At 40.3% G+C, this 21,812-nt stretch overlaps 1 protein-coding gene across 5 annotated transcripts in view; it reads left to right on the plus strand.

The window, feature by feature from the left end:
- The window catches only part of LOC124601660 (metastasis-associated protein MTA3), a 211,875-nt gene that overhangs the window by 36,739 nt on the left and 153,324 nt on the right, over nucleotides 1–21,812 (plus strand). For all 5 annotated transcript variants that reach the window (XR_006978581.1, XM_047136264.1, XM_047136260.1 and 2 more), the window contains exon 3: nucleotides 20,691–20,784. Coding sequence is in view for 4 of the 5 variants with exons in the window: in XM_047136264.1 (XP_046992220.1) it covers nucleotides 20,691–20,784 (94 nt within the window). In the remaining variant the exon portion in view is untranslated. The remainder of the gene's footprint in view (nucleotides 1–20,690; nucleotides 20,785–21,812) is intronic.

A 21,812-nucleotide genomic window follows, 5' to 3' on the forward strand; every position in this document is an offset into this window, starting at 1 on the left:
TTTTCTTCGAAGGAAGTACAATTAAACCTGTCAACAAGAGAAATGTGGCCGTTACTCATAAATGATGATGCTTCTTCGAATGAGAAAAGGTTAACAATTCACACAAAATTAATTGCCAGTTCTGTTGGCATTTTGGTTGAATCCCTGTAACCCATCGTATTTCTAACCCTGAACGACTGGAATGGAAACTTATCAAAGGATTTTAATCCTTTTCTTGATCAGAGCAGTATTAAAATAATGACTAGTGTTCCCTTCGGTTGGAATGATAGGCACATGCCAGATGCTAGTTACTCACCGACGGCTTGCCGAACTGACAATGTGTGATTCGCGAATAAAATAGTTCTTATTGAGAAAAATAAACAATTGATCTGCCGCACAACACAATGGTCAGTGCACTGTCAGCAGCTGAGGATAATGCGCACGACAGGATTGCGGAAGCTATACTTGTGTGGCATGTGAGCGGGAGTTCACGTCGTTCGAAAAACATTGTTATGAAAGTAGATCTGCCTTTTGTCAGCAATACATTTCAACAAATTAAATAATCTAATTACCACACTCTTTCAGGATACTCATACTTTCGTAATAATATCGACCGTCTTTTTGATTTGTGTAGCCTGTTGTATAATTAGTTTATTGATGCTGATAATGCAACCATTGAAATACTTTTTCTTGTCACGGCGAACCAATTAAAACATTGTCATTTGTGAGAGCTTTTCAATTTTTTCTAGCTTGCAGTGGAAATGCGATGTCCACATGTACATAGAATAATGTCTCTCACTGCATACATATCCAAATAATGATTGTGAAACTTATGTACTTCATATGTCGGACGCTTTTCACCAGGAGCACAAAGGGATCATGCCTGTGAAAATTACGCCTTTCCTACTTTTTGTAACAGATATTAGAGATACCCTAATAGGCAGCAGCAGGTAGATAACTTCGTTTTATTTTTCTTTACTGCCTTATTCACTACCCTCCGATGAATAGTGTGACCCTTCTTACGATCTGAAAACATTGTGGAGGCAGATGTAATCCCAGTAGCTAATGCTTCACCAGTTACTGAACTGTGCATTGTTCTTGTCAAAAGAAGAAACAAAACAAAAGAACTGTGCAGATATATGTAACTGAAAACTATCATGTACTAACGAAAAGAGATGTAGAGCTTAAACGGCGAAAAACGAAACCCTATTCAGTAATAAAATCCAGTATACAGTAAGGCCGTATCTTTCGGATGGGCAACACTTCCACTGCCCATATGCTCCATGGCGAAGTGAGCATAAGGCAGGACTGCCTTCCCGCTTCCTGCCTCACCCCTCCCCCCTCCCACAGTGCTCGCGCGGCGCGAGAAACTGTGGAGCAAGCACAACGCCGCGCCACCTAGCGCAGGCGCGTGCCGCGTCCCAGTCGCATCGCGTCACAATTTGCGCGGTCTCATTTGACCCTGTGTAGTTCCAAAAATGTGCGCTGTGCTCAGCTCCGCCGCGCCACACTCACTTTACGTGTCTCAGTTTGCGCCTAGCCGTCTAGTAGCGAAACTCTGTGGGGCAAAAAGTGCAACCTTTTGACAGCTGCAGCGATGCTAGCGTTCCAAGCGGTTAGCCTGTAGTAACACAAGAAAAGCACGATACAAACGGAGAACTTATGTTTGATGCTGTTACTTTATATTTCCCAGTCACTAAAGGTGGTGGTGCTGGATTTTTCAAATACGGATAGCAAAATGCAATTAAAGTAATATCCTATCTCCTGTTAATATCAGCCTATAGTAATGACAATGCAATGTAATACATACGGTTTACAGTAGCAGTGTCGTAATCGTTCAGCTGGAAAAGCGTGTTAAGAGGAGACATGGATTGTAACTGGATGTGTAAAAGTTCAAGAAGAACTGAGTATGATAATATCCGCTGCTTGGCGCGTGCTTTCTGATGCTTTGCGCAGATTGTCGATCGTTTCATGAGGTTTTTTTTAAAGCGGATTTCGGGGGACTCATTTTAATACATTCAAAATTAGACATGATTTTTACATTCTTGGAGATTAAGTTCTACTTCTCCTTATAAACGCCTATTTCGCCTTGTCCTTGATTCTATGCCTTGCGTTTTACCTATCATGGTTATCTTCCCTGCTTCCCAGGTATCACAGTGACCACCTGTGAGACTTTCTTCTTATTTATGTGCATATCTTAAATTAATGCTTGTCCTTCTTCATCAGATCGACCCTTCTCGTTTTTATAAGCTACAACTTGCTCCTGGGGAGTGAAAATAAACGATTACTTTATGAAAAAAACCATGACGCATGCATATTGGCTCACAATACATTTTACGCCTTCCGTAAAATATTATAAGTATCAATTTTTTTTATAACCTAACAGTGTAACCTAATGCTATCCAGAACGTTTCCTTTCTGTCATGAACTTCTTTATAGTAATTATTTGCAACCAAGCATTTCCGTGTTCTAATAAAAGACCGCAAAAATAAATAGGTATGTATATTTCTGTGAAATTGAAGTAGGAAACTAAGTAGGCCCCATTGAAAAAGTTGTCAATCGCCTATCTGCAACGTGGAAACTTCCAAATATTTTTACACAGTAGTAACATTATGAAATGGAGATTAAGATTTTGCTGTCCTCATTAAGAGCCGAAGTTCTGTAGACACTACGTGTGAATGGAAATGTTTAACATTTTCTCGCATTGACGAAAATATAACTTACCATCCCAAAAATGGGCATTTGTTATTCGTGAGATTATTGACTTCTCAGCATCCTGTGGAAATCGAAAACTATCGCGTTTGGTTGAGGTAAGCGCGAGAAGATGATGCACCAAAGCCACTGCAAGTTAATTGACTCGACTATGGTCGAATCCACATTGGTTGTTTTCAATTATTAGAGCAAGCTGGCACCGTAGTTACTGAGCTGATGTCGCTTGTTGTTGTTGAGGTCTTCAGTCCTGATACTGGTTTGATGCAGCTCTCCATGCTGCTCTATCCTGTGCAAGCTTCTTCATCTCCCAGTACTTTGTGCAACCTACATCCTTCTGAATCTGCTTAGTGTATTCATCTCTTGGTCTCCCTCTACGATTTTTACCCTCTACGCTGCCCTCCAATGCTAAATTTGTGATCCCTTGATGCCTCAAAACATGTCCTACCAACCGATCCCTTCTTCTAGTGCCACAAACTTCTCTTCTCCCCAATCCTATTCAATACCTCCTCATTAGTTACGTGATCTACCCACCTTATCTTCAGCATTCTTCTGTAGCACCACATTTCGAAAGCTTCTATTCTCTTCTTGTCCAAACTAGTTATCGTCCATGTTTCACTTCCATACATGGCTACACTCCATACAAATACTTTCAGAAACGACTTCCTGACACTTAAATCTATACTCGTTGTTAACAAATTTCTCTTCTTCAGAAACGATTTCCTTGCCATTGCCAGTCTACATTTTATATCCTCTCTACTTCGACCATCATCAGTTATTTTACTCCCTAAATAGCAAAACTCCTTTACTACTTTAAGTGTCTCATTTCCTAATCTAATCCCCTCAGCATCACCCGATTTAATTCGACTACATTCCATTATCCTCGTTTTGCTTTTGTTGATGTTCATCTTATATCCTCCTTTCAAGACACTGTCTATTCCGTTCAACTGCTCTTCCAAGTCCTTTGCTGTCTCTGACAGAATTACAATGTCATCGGCGAACCTCAAAGTTTTTACTTCTTCTCCATGAATTTTAATACCTACTCCGAATTTTTCTTTTGTTTCCTTTACTGCTTGCTCAATATACATATTGAATAACATTGGGGAGAGGCTACAACCCTGTCTCACTCCTTTCCCAACCACTGCTTCTCTTTCATGTCCCTCGACTCTTATAACTGCCATCTGGTTTCTGTACAATTTGTAAATAGACTTTCGCTCCCTGTATTTTACCCCTGCCACCTTCAGAATTTGAAAGAGTGTATTCCAGTTAACATTGTCAAAAGCTTTCTCTAAGTCTACAAATGCTAGAAACGTAGGTTTGCCTTTTCTTAATCTTTCTTCTAAGATAAGTCGTAAGGTTAGTATTGCCTCACGTGTTCCAACATTTCTACGGAATCCAAACTGATCTTCCCCGAGGTCCGCTTCTACCAGTTTCTCCATTCGTCTGTAAAGAATTCGCGTTAGTATTTTGCAGCTGCTTGCTTATATGCCAGAAATAAAAACAGCGTCGAATTTTTTTGGACTGACGGTGTATGTGGATTTTGTATAGAGTTATATAGATTTTTGGAAATGATCAATACACCAAGCAGAATCTGTAGTATATTTTTGCACTTTCCCATGTTTTAACAAGGCTCGCTAACGCATACGTTTCGTCGGTAATGTTTCTAGGAACTGATTTGTGCAATTATTTCTGTGTTGGAGCAAAAAATAGTATTAGAACGTTATACGGCCTAGCACCAGCACAGACTACAAAACAAAAACTCAAGTTTTGGACTGGAATCTCGTAATGATAATCCATATCCAAGCCCTTGTTTCCCTATTTTGTCAAAAATACATCCACTAATACATTATTTCCACTCTGCAATCTTCGAAAATTTGTTGGGGAACATGAAGGTTTTGTTTCAGGAAGTTGGTGAGATGCATTACATTTGTTTAGAAAACAGGTATTTATCGTGGAACAAACTTTGCCTTACACGGATGTATGCATTTGTTTTCAGAAAATTTCTGTCGTATAGTTTGTGTTATAAATAAAGATGAGAGGCAGTTACTAAGCTGATGCACATATTCGTTATTACAGTAACGTGAGCGACATAGTCGTTAAAATGAGCATGAAAGGCACACCAGCTTTGTCTTTCTCTTTTCTAGTTTACTAGGATCGGCTTTCCTAATCATGCGACGCCATATACTTCCCGCAAGTAGGCATCTCCACTAACAAGGAGAAGGCTCGAGAGACGGCCAACCGATTCCTCTCATTTTTGGCAGGTTGCGTGTGAACAGCCTAAAAGGCAAGGCTCTTACGATATTTTGAGTCAAAACTCCTGATTTTGAGAAACGATCCCTTAAGTTCATGAGGCGCAATCTTAAAATTGACGGGAACTGTAGATAACTCACAATGGAGCACTTTTCATCATCATATGTGGGGTCCGCAAAAGGCATTATTTATCGAGAAATCGAGGAAAGGAACTTTAACGACCTGCGCTTATCAGATGGGGAGCAGAAAACCTACGTTAGATACCGACATGAAGTTCTTTCCCTTTTCGAAATTGGTAGCTATAGGAAGCTTAACAAGGTAAGTAAATCAGTAAGGCATAATAACAATGGAAGCAAATAAATTCCTCAACTGACTTGAATTAGTAAAGAATTAAACATTTAAGCCTGTTCGCTCTACACCGAGGTGACAAAAGTCATGGGATAACGGTATGCACATAAACAGATGGCGATAGTATCGCGTACACAAGACATAAAACGACAGTGCATTGGCAGAGCTGTCATTTGTACGCAGGTTATTCATGTAAAAAGTTTTCCGACGTGGTTATGGCAGCATGAAGAGTGTGCGCGCAGACCACATGTAGCCGCGGACCCATGTTCTCTACAAGGCGCTGTGCAATCATGGTGGCTCCATAACGGTGTGGGCTGTGTTTACACGGAGTGGACTGGGTTCTCTGGTCCAACTGAACCGATAATTGACTCGAAATGGTTATGTTCAGCTACTTGGAGACAATTTGCAGCCAATCATAGACTTCATGTTCCCAGACAACGACGGAATTTTTATGGATGACAGTGAGCCATCTCACCGGGCCACAATTGTTTGAGATTGGTTTGAAGAACATTCTGGACAGTTCGATTGAATGATTTGGTCACCCAAATCGGCCGACATGAATCCCATCGAACATTTATGAGACATAATCCGAGAGGTCATTTCGTGCACAAAATCCTGCACCGGCAATACTTTTGCAATTATGGGCGGCTATAGAGGCAGCATGGCTCAGCATGTCTGCAGGGGACTCCCAACGACTTGGTGAGTCCATGTCACATAGTTTTGCTGCGCTACACCGGGTAGCAGTAGGCGGTATCCCATGACATTTGTCACCTCAGTGGAGTGACTCTTTTATTCGCTCCGTTACATGTCTTCAGTTTACTTCCAACAACTAGATGGTTGGTACGTGTCATAATGTAAACATTTAGGTAAATATACTCGAACCACCAAGAACATCCAATGAATGCAGTCCTCGCGCAACTACATCACTCTTTCCAAAGATTCGGCGGAAAACACACTTGGTTTACATTTAAAAACATTTCTTTTTCGGGAATTAATTTTGATGCCTATCATGCATACGGTAATACTGCTTGAAAAAACGGTGCTAAAAGTTGAACATGAAATGTGCTCTGAATTGTTATTGCGGCCGCATTGTCGTATAATTCCCGCTTGATTTCCAGAAACAAATTGCAATGTTGAGGCTTCAAAAGTAAAGTTTTTAACGTGGCAGTAGAAGTAAACACCACTAGCCGGCACACACGTTTCCAGTTTCGTGGTATTACTGCTATCGCGGAAGTCGGTTGATTCATGTCATCTGTAAACGTGCTGTCATACCTGACCGTATTATTGTTTGTCCACCCCAGGAATCCAATACCAGACAAAACTTATCAGCAATGTATGATTTTAAAATATTGCCAATATATGTTTTGTAAATTGAATTTGTCAATTTCCTGGATTTTTTGCCAGTGTCGTAAACAATTTTTAACGAATAGCTTTAACGATTGATATCTTCTATGCTGAGAGGACCAAATTAATCATTAGTTACTTGAAAGCACAGGAAAACTTTAGGCAACCATTTTCCAAACGTGGAATATAGCGCCATATAGGAACGTGTTACTGTATGTATTCTACCAGATGCGACAAGGTTTATTTTTTCTGCCTTGAGCTATATCGTCCGTCGAATTGTTTTCATACAACGGGACATAATATTTTAATTATGTACTTACCCAAGTCCTTTGAGAAACTTATTTGCTTGTCTCGTTATTATTCCTTTTTGATTTACTTCCCTTGTTAACCCGGGTGTTCCTACCAATTTCGATGCGGAAAAGATGCAACTGAAATACAATCTACTGAATACATCTGAGAATCGAACACAGATTCTCTGCTACACAAGCCTGACGCCATTCTCGATATTTCAGCAGCTCTTTCGTTGAACAGCTTTTACCATATGGGTACATAAGCGACTGTCGAAAAAGTTTCTTTCCTCATTTCGTAGTGTTTTGTACCCCCTGCCCCTCCCCCCTCCCCATCGGTAAAAACCAAGCCATTGTAGGATCGCTTTATTGTCTGTCTGTCTGTCCGTCCGTCCGTCTGTCATGACCCCTTTTTTCTCAAGGGCGGCTAGAGGTATGAAGTTGAAATTCGTGTCACATATTGAAATCCACGGTCCCCCTGCGGTGTAAAAAATTTAAGCTTCTAAGTCAATGCAATCAAAAGATATAGCCATTAATGTCATATATTTTGGTTTCTTGCAAGTGTAAATACTGATAACGGGCAAAAATCGTCGCAGTTCTCGATTTCCTCGGTGGATGAACTCTCCGTATACACCATCGGTGTGCGTTTTGACCCATATATGATGATGAAAATTGCTCAGTTATGAGTTATCTGTCGACCTCGTCAATTCTGAATCGATTGCGTGTCTTGAACTTAAGGGATGGTTTTCTCAGCAAGGGGTGTGTTTTAGTTTGTACGAAAGCGAACTGCCAAAAATGAGCCAAGTAGGATGGCCTTGTCTGAGGGCTTCCTCTTGTAAGGCTCAGTCTCTTCATATCACTTTGAATATTCATCAACCAACTGGTTGCATATCTCCCTCTCCCCCATCTGCCTCCCTCTCTAATAATGTAAAAAATGTAAAACAGAGAATATTAGTTTCAAAGATTTTCTTCTCATACTTCTACATGTATTAAGCTTACCTCAATTTTAAAATCCTCCATACTGATACTCCTCGTCCTCCAGGTTTCTCTTTTCTCCCCTTCGAATCAGCCTGGCTTGTATTTGCAGGTAAGACACTGATTTCTTAACTTTATTGACCCTGCTCTCGTCGATGGTGTAAAATGCTTCTCTTGTAAACACACCAGGATCTATACCAACTCTCTTCAATTCTGCCATTATTTCCGTTATTGTTAACATAAAACTGCATCATGGACACCTATTTTGAGTACTTAAAGTCCACAGAATGTCCTTTTTGAACATCTAATCCAAATTAAATTATTGAGGCTTTCATTTGCATTTTGTCTCTCTCCGTGAAGACACTTCCTCAATAAAACAGGGCTTGCAACAAATCTGAATGTGGGCTTAATTGCATTCATAACAGGTTCTGGTAATGGGTTTTTATGTGAAAACGTGTGATTTTTGTTGTTGAACGTACACCAATTGTCTTTTGGACACAGATTGTGCATTGGTGATTGGCCAGTGGATAGTTTGTGGAAAAAAATTGCCCTCACAGCACGCCTCATCACTTCTAAATTATGTACTGATAGCTCTCCCATAAACTAACTGAAGATAATCACTTTCTTTCAGAGTAAACTCGCCTTTTTCTCCTAGTGGTTTTCCATCTTCAAGTACCTTTTCTTCTCTTTCAGCTATTGATGAAGCCTACCACGAAGCCTCTTTTGCATGTGGCCAACGCATTCCAAATTTTCTATTGTTGTATTGTACAGATTTTTATCTGTTACAGCATTGAACGGAGAGGAGTCCCCATCACCAAGTTATTTAGTGTATCTAACACCATATTAGTCCTCAGATCTGGAGAACATCCTCGCTACTGCAGCAGCCTACATGCCCCCACTTGAGCCACTATACTTTTTAGAGCATTCAACTGCATGCTTTTCTTGCCACAGTTTCGCACTACGTTCATTGTTGGACATTTTCCTTGTTGCACACTGGGGCAGTATTTAGATATAAATTCTACGTCTAAAACTTTACCTGAGTCAATACCAATAACATATGCAACTCCATACAGAGATGTGTGACCCCTTTTCATCCAGGTCCCATCTACAGGCACACACATGTCAGTAACATTTGTAGGGGATTCAATGTCATGAATATCTATCCCAAGATCTATTTTTTTTATTTCCACCAATTCCTCCACTGCTTCCTTCATAGAAACTTTGGCAGTTTGCATACAACATCAGACATTTCTTTATTAATTTTTTCAAACCTTGCACAAGGTGGAGGCATGTTCAGAAAACCATACAATAAATTACCTCCTTCCATGCCCTGTTCAAGGCATCTCAGACCTAACCTAGAATTGCTTTCATTGGTACCAATGTCAGTTTTTTTGGAGGAGGAAAATGTAAATTCATAGCCACACGAATTGCAAATTAATTTAAAATCACAAGCTATTCCCACTCTTCTTTCTCCAACAACAATCGTGCATTCCGTATTTTTACAGCTAACACATGAACATGAAAATTTTATAGCCTGCCAGAGAAGCTTTAAGTCAATAAGTCTGCATCCAGTGGAATCCATATCAACATCATTCACGCACTTCTACAATTCTCCTGTCCTAAGTTTCGATGCTGAAGCTTGAGAGCTTATGTTCTTCAGTTCAAGCTGCTTCCTCCTTTTTGTTGGTAAACCGATTTCCGTGAAACCTCCATTTCCTAAACACAGTTTTTCTACCACCCATTATGCATAAATCTTGACTTCACACGAAAAGGTTTGCGAATTCAACCTTCCACCTTCTAATATATGTTAGTATTTTCAAAACGTAGACAAACCACGTGAAAGAAAGTTTTCAGGCAAAGATATAGATGTCAGCCAAAGATATCGAAAGAAAATAGCCTTCACACTGACAAAAATTCCGCTGAAGCAAGCAGATTCCCAAATGTCGGAAAAGTGGGAGTGGCCGCCAATGCAGAGTTAATCAGTTTAACAATTCAAAGGTATTTCTAAAACTGCTGTCACGATGAAATTTACTCACAACGTAGATTAAACTGTGTAGATCAAGGAAATATTTTTGAAAAATCAAATTATTTGACCAAAATCCATTACATCCCTCAACCGTGTATGTTGCTGCGTTTAGCATAATTTATGTTTTTGAATCATTAAACGTTACAGACTTCATACGTGTATGGTTGGTTGGTTGTTTTGGGGAAGGAGACCAGACAGCGTGGTCATCGGTCTCATCGGATTAGGGAAGGATGGGGAAGGAAGTCGGCCGTGCCCTTTCAGAGGAACCATCCCGGCATTTGCCTGGAGTGATTTAGGGAAATCACGGAAAACCTAAATCAGGATGGCCGGACGCGGGATCGAACCGTCGTCCTCCCGAATGCGAGTCCAGAGTCTAACCACTGCGCCACCTCGCTCGGTTACGTGTATGTACCAGGTTTATTTCTCACCGAGCTGATTCCCAGTGAAAGTAGTGCAGAACTCTTGAGGAGCATAAAATAATTTTTATTTATCAACAAATTTGAAGGACTGGAGCAAACTTGGCTGTTACTCTAGCTTGTATGGTTCACCTGTCAGGTCAATCCATGTCAAATCAACAAATAAAAATGTTTTTCTCCTTACCCTCTTGGATTTATTTGAAATTAAATATGCAAGTACTGTTCATTAATAGTTATACAGAACAGGTTTTTCACATTTTTCTGACCGGTGGTTAGGGAGTAAACGGGTGCTCAAAAAAAAAAAAAAAAAAAAAAAAAAAAAAAAAAAAAAAAAAAAAAAAAAAAATTTGAACGTATGATGTGCAATGTTATAGTGATTTGTTCATAACGTGTGTTCTAATTAAGCTAGGATAATGAAGTTGAGTTCATTAGAAGTTCTTCCTGAACATCGAGAATCACTAATGTCAAAACCATTCTCCTTAAAACGAGAAAACAACTTTCTGACCGTGCTCTCCAATGGCATTATCCCTACACACAGCGCAAATGTTTCTGGTTGCCTGCGCTGCTGTCGCCCCGCTGTTGAACTTAACACAGCAGAATATGTCGGAAATGTTCAAATTTCTCCCTGTTGTACTCCATTTTCTAGCTCTGCAGCTCCATTCACTATCTCCAAATGACAAAATACGTTAACTCAAACACACTGAGGCGATAAGTCAAGGGATACCTCCTAATATCGTGGCGGACCTCATTTTGTCCGGGGTGGTGCAGCAGCTCGACGTGGCATGGACTGAATAAGTCGTTGAAGTTCCCTGTGCAGAAATATTGAGCCATGCTGCCTCTATAGCCGTCCTTAATTGTGAAAGTGTTGCTAGCGCAGGACTTTGTGCACGAACTGATCTGTCGGACTATGTCCCATAAAAGTTCGATGGGTGGCCAGACCATTCGCTCGAACTGTCCAAAATGTTCTTCAAACTAATCGCGAACAATTGCGGCCAGGGGACATAGCGAATTGTCATTCATAAAAATTCCATCATTGTTTGGGAATGAAAAGTCTATGAATGGCTGTAGATAGTCTCCAAGTAGCCGAACATGACCAGTTCCAGTCAATGTTCGGTGTAGTTGGACCAGAGGACCCAGTCCATTCCATGTAAACACAACCCTCACATTATGGAGCCACCACCAGCTTTCATAATCTCTTGTTGACAACGTGGGTCCATGGCTTTGTGGAGTCTTCGCCACACTCGAAATACACCATCAACTCTTACTAACTGAAAATGGGACTCATCTGACCAGTCCACGGCTGTCCAGTCGTCTAGGATACAACCTATATAGTCAGGAGCCCAGGAGTGACGCTACAGTCGATACCGTGGTGTTAGCAAAGGTACTCGTGCCAGTCGCCTGCTGGCATAGCCCATGAACGTCAAATTTCACTGCCCTGCCCTAACGGATATGTCCGTCGTAAGCCCCGCATTGATTTCTGCGGTTATTTGATGCAGTGTTGCTTTTCTGTTAGCATTGACAACTCTACTTCAATGCCGCTCTCTCCATCGCTAAGTGATGGCCGCTGTCACAGCATTGCCTGTGGTGAGAGGTAATGTATCAAATTTGGCATTCTCGGCACACTCTTGACACGATGGATTCGGAATACTGAATTCCCTAACGAGTTCCGAAATGGAATGTCCCATGCGTCTAGCATCAACATTGTTAATTCCCATTGAGAAGCCATAATCGCGTTGCAGACCTTTTCACACGTATCACCTGAGAACAAATGACAGCCCCGCCAATTTACTGCCCTTTTGTACCTCGAGTACGCGATACTACTGCCATCTGTATTTGTGCATGTCGCTATCCCATGACTTGTCACCTGAGTGCAGCAAATAAGAAATGACAATCGATCAATAAACCCATTGCAATCATTATACGAACATGCAAAACAAAAAGGCAACAAACTTAAGCACCAAACAAATATTCTGTACAAAATGTATCAGACATTAAGTGGAATCAAGCTTGAAGAGGAGGCACATGTGTCGGAAGATGGAAATGGGTACAGTATCTTGGAAGCAGAAGTAGAATAGGCGCTGAAGGAGATAAAGAATCGGAAGGCATGTGGAATCGATAAAGTACCAGCAGAAGTGATGATGGGAAAAGGCTAGGAAGGAAATAATCTGCATCTGTGATGAGATATACGACAAAGGAGAACGGCCCCTGATGGCTTGCACCGAGTGATACTTTCGTATCACCTTTGCTATGATGGGTCTCTTAGATCCAATTTGATTTTTTCCTCAATTTGCAATGATTCGGAGTACAGGAAGGAATGACTTTGATTTGTGAAGTAAGCAAATACGTTTTGCTTTAGATTTCAATAAATTTTTGTTTTACTATTTGGTTGTTGGTCTTTCAAAAATGACAGTACAGGGCCAGCTCGTAGCTCGTAAACCAGGTATCCATGGTTAAGTTCCGTAATGTTTTGGAAATCGGATTATACAACATCTCACGGCATCAGTTGCGGTTACTCAGCTAATAAGGTCCCCATTTGGTTACTGCCCTCAATAAACTTCCAGATTTGAGATGTAAGCTGTTCTTGAACCAACTAGACTGAACACTTTTCATCCCATATTTGAGAGGTTTGGAAGAAATGTACATTCGAAAACATCTCCTCGAAATTTTACAAGCATTTCACTTACAGCTACATATTCCCCATGAGAATAGTGCGCCATGCAGTTTTTTGTGAGCACATCCGAGAGATTTCGTGTAACAGCCTTCTTATCAAATACTCCTCCATCTGAACTAGTTGACTTATTATCAAACCTTAGACACTATACCAGAAACCTAAACCCGTGTAGAGTCATTGCAGAATAGAATATTTCTAATCCTTTACCATCTCTGCCCCTGGGGTTCATTTAAATTTATCATAAGCATCTCTCTCTCTCTTTTTCTTTTCTTTTTTTTTTCTCCACAATTTCCCACTCTCCTGTAACATCTAATAAATTTTCCTGTGACTTGGTCCTGTTACTAGGATTAGGAATGTCTTTCGTCCATTTAGCATGATTATCCATGCCAAAAGAGTGTTAATTATTATTCTGATTTGTATCAATATAGTCTCCACTTTCTCTCTATATAGTCTGGAGTCTGAGTCTACACCTTCCTCACCTGATTATTTGCTAGCCATTTTGTTCAGTAATGCATATTTAACACAGATCTTTCTCTCATCCATTTTAACCCTCCTGAGTCTACAGCTTCTTCACGTGATTCTTTGCTAGCCATTTTATTCAGCAGTGTGTAGTTAAACAGATTTTCTCTCTCATCCATTTTAGTCCTTCTCTGAAATAAACAACGTGATTCAGCCTACTGAATGTGTGCGAAAATCGTATTTGTGTTACAAAGAAAAGATGTCACAAGTGCTACTGTGGCTCCTGCAGACCCAAACAGTACTTACCTGCTTGCTACCGGAGGTTTTGGCAGATCCAGATACGTCAAACTCACTCGTAGACAATGCACTTCAACCCACATTCAACAATCAAATTTCACAACAGTGAAAGATAAGATGCTACACGAAATGCGGCGCGGGTATAGTGTCCTAGACTTAATAAAAACTAGTCACCAACATAGCCCTGGGTCTGAGAGACCTGACAGTATCAATGAAAGGTTTTAAGACCATCGGGGAAAGATGTACTGAGAAAGATAGAGAAATCTATCCTGTTTTTATTGATTTGGAAAAATCTTTAGACAGATTTAAGTGGAACATCTATATAGATATTTTGAAGAGAACAGGAGTAGATTGGTAGAATAGAATACCGGAAAACAATCTATGTTTACAACAGAAAGTTAGAACAAGAATTGGAAATTAAATGTCGGGAAGAATCAGCATTGGAATGGGCGTTAGAAAAGATTGCTGCTTGAGCCCTTTGTTGTTTAACTTAACTGGAAGAAATTATTGCGAAAGACTTAGATGGAAAAAGAATAATATGTTTTGGTGGGAAGAGAATAGAATGTTTAAAATTTGCTGATGACATGCTATTAGTGGCAAAAAGTGAACGAACTGTAAATAAAACTACGAAATATCTGAAATAAGCAAGTGTGGAATATAGGGTGAGAATCAATGCAGCAGAAAGGAGGAGTATGATGATGATTGGCACAGGAACGAGACTGCTAAATATTGAAATAGGACAAGTTGTTATTACCAAGTAAGAACATATCTTGAACATGGGATCACTGATTTGAGGTGTCATAAGGAGGCGCAAACTCGCATTGCTATAGTAAAGGAGGCATTCAATAGAGATAGGAGATTAATATGTGGCAAACTAGATAAAAATTTGAGGAATAGGCTTGGCAAATTTTTCTTTTTGTCAGAAGTGTGGCACTCGATGGGGCAGACGAGAGGATGAAAAAAATCTAAAAGCATTTGGGATGTGAATGTGGGGTGGAGAAGGGGAAAGATAAGCTGGATGGAAAGATTGAGTAACTAAAGAGTGTTGGATAGGATTGGTGAGAGGAGAAACTGCTGCAGGTTATAAGAGAAGGGACGAACAACTGTATGGAAAATTTGTTTAAACAAGAGTGCTACCTACTAGACGCTTTGGAAGGACTAGTTTGTGGGAGGAGATTGAGAGGAAGAAAGAGATACAAGATGATAAACGACATTAAAGGGAAGCGGAAATTACAAGGACCTGAAGATACGGCAGAAGACAGGAGAGCTGGAGAGTTACCATGTGAAAACTTGGGCAGAACACAAATGCTGCTGATCTTGCCTTTTTTATTATCTATTCCTTTATTATAATAAACAATGACGGACGCTGTGAAAAGAAGTAACAGTAAGGGTTCAGTTATGGCGTGTGTTTACTTGTAGCCCTGTCGGATCATACCTCTTTCAAAAGCAACAATGAGTTCCGTAACTAAAACGTGGGTTCATTATTATTGTAAATTTATATTTCTTTCAGTTTTCATTACGTTGTTGTCGTGGAACTAGTAACATATCGAAATTCAGTGTTCCTTTATTCAGTAAATTGCAAAGTTACCTTAATACTTTCAGATTCGACTTATTTTGTACTGACGGTAAAATATTCCTGGGCTAAATATGTGCGTAGTCGGCGAACTACAGAAAAAAAAAATCATTCCTCAACATATCTGAACAACCAAACACAAAAATTCAGTTTTCAGAGCTTCTGGGAGGAAGATTTCTTCGCTGCCAGCTGCAGCTGCGACATCGATTCGAAAATCGCGGTGTGCATTCCACTTACGTAAAGATTTTATTGGTACCGGAGTCCCTTTGCAGAAATTTCAGAATCCTGCATTAAGACACTGTTTGGGGATGGGTATTTACGATTATTCAGAAGGAGAACAAATAAAAACATTCCTCCTAGTTTACAACAGTGTGTGTAGAAAAAGTTAACAGTTCAACTACCGCATAGTTATTTACTAATTCGTTAAAGTCCCTGTGACCTGAAGAAATTCGGCTATGTATTACTCTTCATGTCAGTGGCTGCCCCATACACAAAAAAGCTATTAAGTTTTGAAAGTTCTATTTCCAAACGTGCTTCACGTGATCGGCATAGCACATGGTTTTCACAGGGTGTCAGGAGACGTACGAAGGTTGTTTTCGGATGGCGACAAATTAATTTCCAGTATTAAAATCATCGCTCGAGCCTGAAGCTGCTTCAGTTGTAGCCTGAAGCTGCTTCAGTTGTAAGAGCAAAGGAGCTTCCGAAGATTTGGGAAGTGAGAAATGACTTGACTTTCATTGTGGCCGTGCTCGATTTCCTGCCTCAAGAGGCCCACCAACTTCAAGAAGCAGGACAGTCTTTGACGAAGTCAGTGAAAATTGTGGATGATGCAGTTCAAATGTTGGAGTGCTAAGGAAATGGGGTTCATTGGTTAGGGAAAAGTGTACAGTGATTGTGAACACTTTCGAAACATTCCAAAAATTCTACAAGGTGACAATTCTGTTGCAGTAGAAATTGGCCCCACAGTGGTTTAGTGTTTTAAGATTTGCTGCAATTATCCTTGGTCATTTTCTCAGAGTAAAAATTTATTACCTGGTAGACTCAAAACAGAGCTAGGTGGCGCAGTGATTAGCACACCGGACTCGCATTCGTGAGGACGGCGGAAACAACCCACATGCGGCCATCCTGAGTTAGGTTTTCCGTGATTTTCCTACATCGCTTCAGGTAAATGCTGGGATGGTTCCTTTGAAACGGGACAGCCAATTTCCTTCCCCATCATTCCCTAATCCGAGCTTGTACTCAGTCCCTAATGCCCTCGTTGTCGACGGGACGTTAAAAACTAATCTCCTCCTCCTCCTGACTGACTCAACATGGCATCAGAAAATCTTAAAAAGCTTTTGGATTTTATGTGCAACCAATAAGCCGATAAATCACTGTAATGCGTTATTTTTTAAAAACATTTCATTTTTCTGCCAAGTATAATTAGCATTTTATTTAAAGCTTTAAAGTTACTTCAAAAATATAATACAACACGATGTTAACATAATATGTCGATTGTGTCAATAATGCAGTCTTGTTAATAAATTGGCGCAATGTAAGATTTTTCTGTTATGCCTTTTATTGCGTATTTTAATTTTTTGTAATGCCTTAAGTTCCGGTGTCTGACCGTTGCACTTGATAATGACGCAAGACATTACTAGGACGGAATTTTACGCGTTTTTTTTATGTGATAGTACGACGACGTAGCCCCAATAGATTCTTGGCGCATCTCCGTAGTGTTCGCCGGAATGTGGCTTTCAAATGTATATCGCAGAAAGAAGCAACCCGACGCCATCTGTGTTTAGCTGACAACACACCAAAGAAGCGATTTTGCATATGGCTTTTTTCACAGATGCTGAAAATAAGGAAAAAGTGTATCTTTCACGAGATACCAATCTCACCCATGGCCAGAAGTCATTGAATATGAACGGAACCATCGTTACACGTTCCCCAAGATAACCGTATGCGATAATATATTCGGGAAGCAGTAGTCAATTGAGGCAGAAATCTGACAGAAATTTTAAACTGAGATCATGAATAGATATGTAGAAGTCTGATGAAACATTATCGCTTAACTTTTGAGATAAAATTGCTTAGCAAGATTCATAGCATGTTTAGTAACGAATTTGCGTCTGGGAATATTTTCACCTACTACTAGTCTTACAGCTACTAGAGTCAAATTAAAATTACTTGATAGTTAGCACTTCACGCGTTGGAGCTAGTTCCCTCCACTCAGAGCACACACCTTCACGCCCGAACCGTTTGCCGTTACTACACTGTGACAACAATTTTTTCTGGTTGTGTGTGTGTGTGTGTGTGTGTGTGTGTGTGTGTGTGTGTGTGTGTGTGTCGAATCCTGGATCTGGCCCCCTTACTTTGTATTTCATCACACATAACTACCATTCATAACACACACACACACACACACACACACACACACACACACACACACGATGCTAACGATATACACGTCTTTCATACACAACCCTAACCAAACATCCTTACGCCTAACCAAACACCTTTACGCACTAAACGCGATGCAGCGCCACATATAACGTTATTACTATCGCAGACATCGGCTTACATTTGATAAGTTTTGCATGACATTACGTGAAGCCGAATTTTTGAAGGCCGCAGTTCATACTTACAATTGGGGTGGGGTACCAGAGACGTAAAACTTGACTCAGCGTAGTGTCTTAACGCATTGGTTAGCGCATTAACCTCTCCTGTAGAAGGTTGTAGCTGCGAACCTCGTGAAATAAATCAAATCAAAATATTTCAGTTATTTTTAATTAGTTAACTGCTTAAAATGTAATTTTTTAAATTTCTAATACTTTGCCGCGTCAATTTCATTATCGTACTGATTCTTTTATTTGCTCTTATTTTTCTTCCTCTCATTCATTTTCCGGTGGGAATCTGTCTTTATCATCTATAATCTACAAACAAGTGCCAACCAGGACTGCTCTCAGCGGTTGGTAACGCGACAGCTCGTGTAGCCACTGTGAGGGTAGTTTCAGGTAACCAGTGATAGCGAGAAATTACAGTTTGCTTTTAACGCTGAAAATGAATTTTTTATACCTTTCAGTTGGCTCAAAGAGGTTAGCTTTAATCTCCTTGAACAAAGCGGTAGTGAGTTTAGTTCTTCCGCTGATTGTTGACTTGTTTTCTCGGATAAATTGCCCGAGGCTATGGTTAGGATAAGACATCATTTAAAGTCAGGGTTACAAAGCGCGTCGTCTGCCGCTGTTCAGTCATTGGTCACTTAAAATCAGCCGTCGACAGAGCATGCCGCATTTTCGGCGTCGCCGTCGACCGTTGGTCCCAGATCATGTAGCTTATCCCTGCATGAAAAAAAACCCATAATGTGGATTTTCGGGAATTGCGTCAGTTACATTATTAACAGGAAAGGAGATGCCAGCCTACTGGAGTTACAAACGAGTATTTTCGCACACTCTCATTAAAAGATCGAAAACTGCAATTTGGAAGTATGCTAAACATCCATTTCCAAAAGTCCTTTGTAGGATAAGCAGCATGTAACTGCTCAATTTATTGCTGTGGAGGGGTGTGTAGGGGTGATGGAAACTAGTAGGGGATGATAGCTGCTGAGGGCGATGTATGGTGGGAACTTGTTGGACCTCGAGGCCAGTACGGTAGCCGTGAAGGCCTCGGCAGAACCCTGAAATGCCATCCCTCGCACGCTGGTCAGGTAACACTGCAAGTAATTACAAACGAAAATGACAAAGTACTTAGAAAGAAAATAAAACTCGAACGAAGACTTGAATTTAGATGGGTGTGGACTATAGGTGCTCTGTAAGCAGAAATGCATAGGTCGCCACTTCGAATCCGGCCCGGAGGAAACATTTTTACAACTGTAGCTCGGAAGCACAACTGATAAACAAGCTAACGATTGTTTTTCGCGCAAAATTCTCCTTCACTGTATTGAATCTTCACTTGGGCCACGGGTAACGCAAGGTGTAGCCTGAAGCCTTTACGTGCCATGAGACGACTATGATTATTCATAGAGACAAAATGAGTAATATATGAATGATTGATATTAAAAAAAGTGGGTAAGGCAAGGAACTGCAGTGTCAAGGGTCGTAGTTTCGCATACTGCTGGATACGAAAATATTTTTTCCTCTTTGTGTTTGTAACACATTCTGAGACTTCGTTAATTGTCAAAGTTAAGCACTTTAATGAAATATTCATAGTTATTTACACGTAAGAGCGCGTTTTCTCAGTAATGGGTATCTTCGATTTCGTGACTTCCGTATGTTTAGAAATGAAAGATGAAATTGCTGCGCGTGAAACAATTGACAGTGACATTTATACTTTTTCTTGTCACAAATAGTTCACCATTTTTTTTTCTGAATACGTAGAGGTTTCCGACTGTGTGATCAGACAGGACTCTTAAGAGCACAACTTAAATTACTGCGATTGAAACTTTATACTCTAGTTTGCCGCAAGTATTTATCTGCGACCGAATCCCTTAACAACAGTAGACAGAGATGAAAGATTCCCGCCACAATATTTTTGGGCTATACCACAATATGTGTAACATTTTGATTTCTCAGATGCTTGTTAATAAACTACAACGAACTTGTATAGTCCACAATATAGTCCATATATATCCACAAAGGTGGACGGTACCGATATATCCGGACGGATGGCAACCCTAGTTGCCCTTCACCGACCACATGCTATATTCGTTCTTGAGAAGGGTTTAACAAGACTCTCAACACTATATTTTAAATTACTGTGTCGATGCCTAAGAAATATTACGATACTACTGTGAATATTGCATTGTCGAAGCGTCCTGTAGGTTTTGGACATGCATAATGTTGTTCTTCAATGGAAACGTGATACATATACTGGAAACGCTTTACATCTGCTAATACAGTCGAATCTTCTGTGTCTTTTTCAGAAATGATTATTTTCACATTTACAAGTCTGTGCATTGGCAGTCAGTAACACGATCTTAGACACTTCAGAGATGTGGCTTTACCTTCATTGCCCTCATGCTTTCTGACTGTAACACGTATTGCTGCGTAGTTCCGCCAGTGTTCCGAATTCTTCCTATTAAATTCACACGTAGGACATGCAAATACGTTCTACACAAATAGTATGACATTCATTTGAAATTTTCGTGCTCGTAATAGATTGTGGCATGTATCCAATCGTATTAGTTTAGAATATTTTGTACTCCCTGAGAAAATCCTAGTGGATTGGCAGAGATCGTTTGTTTTACTTTAGGTTTGGCCGACTTCCTCACAAAAGACAATTATTGCAGTTGTTTGTTCATCCATGGAGGCCAATTGAAGGTCTTAAAGATGCAGAGACACATTTGGAAAATAGTCTGACGCTATTTTATTTGTTTCAGACGCCGAACGGAAACGTAGAAGCTAAAGTGATGTGCTTCTTCAGGAGACGAGATCTGCCAAATACTCTAATCATGCTGGCTGACAAACACCAATGTGAGTATATTCTTTTTTAAAACATGCAAAGCATGCACCATTTGCTGATCGTTAACTTTATAGCTGACGTAGAGTATGTTGCCAGTTAAAATGTCTTAGCAGATTGTCCAAGTATGCCGTGAGGTACAGTGAACGTTTCTATGAAGAATAATAGCTGTTTACTTTCGTCCAGCACTATAAATCTATTGCAGTAAAACTCACTTTTAATGCATGTGATCGCACAAGGCTATTTATTACTGACGATTCGAGTAGGTATTCAAGAATTCAGGTCCCATAACTTATTTTTCAGTCTTACTGCGATGCGCTTGTCGTGGACGGTGATGGAGGTCTAAGAACAGGATTCAGTTTTTAGCGTAGATGATCACAAATTGATATTGATGATGATGATGATGATGATGATGATGATGATGACGACAGTGAATCGTAATCAATGCTTAAGAGTGAAGATAGTATGATCTTGCCGACTGATCTTCATGACTGGCGTGTCATTATTGTCGAGTTCGGGCATTTCTGGTGAATGTTATCGAGAAAAAAAAAAATGGCTCTGAGCACTATGAGACATAACATCGGTGGTCATCAGTCCCCTAGAACTTAGAACTACTTAAACCTAACTAACCTAAGGACATCACACACATCCATGCCCGAGGCAGGATTCGAACCTGCGACCGTAGCAGTCACGCGGTTCCGGACTGAGCACCTAGAACCGCACGGCCACCCGGCCGGCTTGTTATTGAGAAATATTGGTTCAGAATCGAATATCTGGGAATAAAACTGTACACAACTTGTATATTTATACTCACACAGGGAAGACAAAGAACACCACTGGACACATCAGTATGTTGGCAATATGAATCTGAGAAAGCAACAAGTGACGTCGTGCGGTGCTTAGCTCATTCCACTCTTAAAAGATTAGCAAAGTACTCATTCTCATCCGATCATACACGTTTAGTTTTGTTCTGGTGTCTCGAAATAACGATGTTTTCCTAGAAACGTCACTCCTATATCCTACCCCCATTCTAGTCCTGTCC

Source organism: Schistocerca americana, chromosome 1, assembly GCF_021461395.2.
Source record: "Schistocerca americana isolate TAMUIC-IGC-003095 chromosome 1, iqSchAmer2.1, whole genome shotgun sequence".
In the NCBI taxonomy this organism is placed as follows: Eukaryota; Metazoa; Arthropoda; class Insecta; order Orthoptera; family Acrididae; genus Schistocerca; species Schistocerca americana.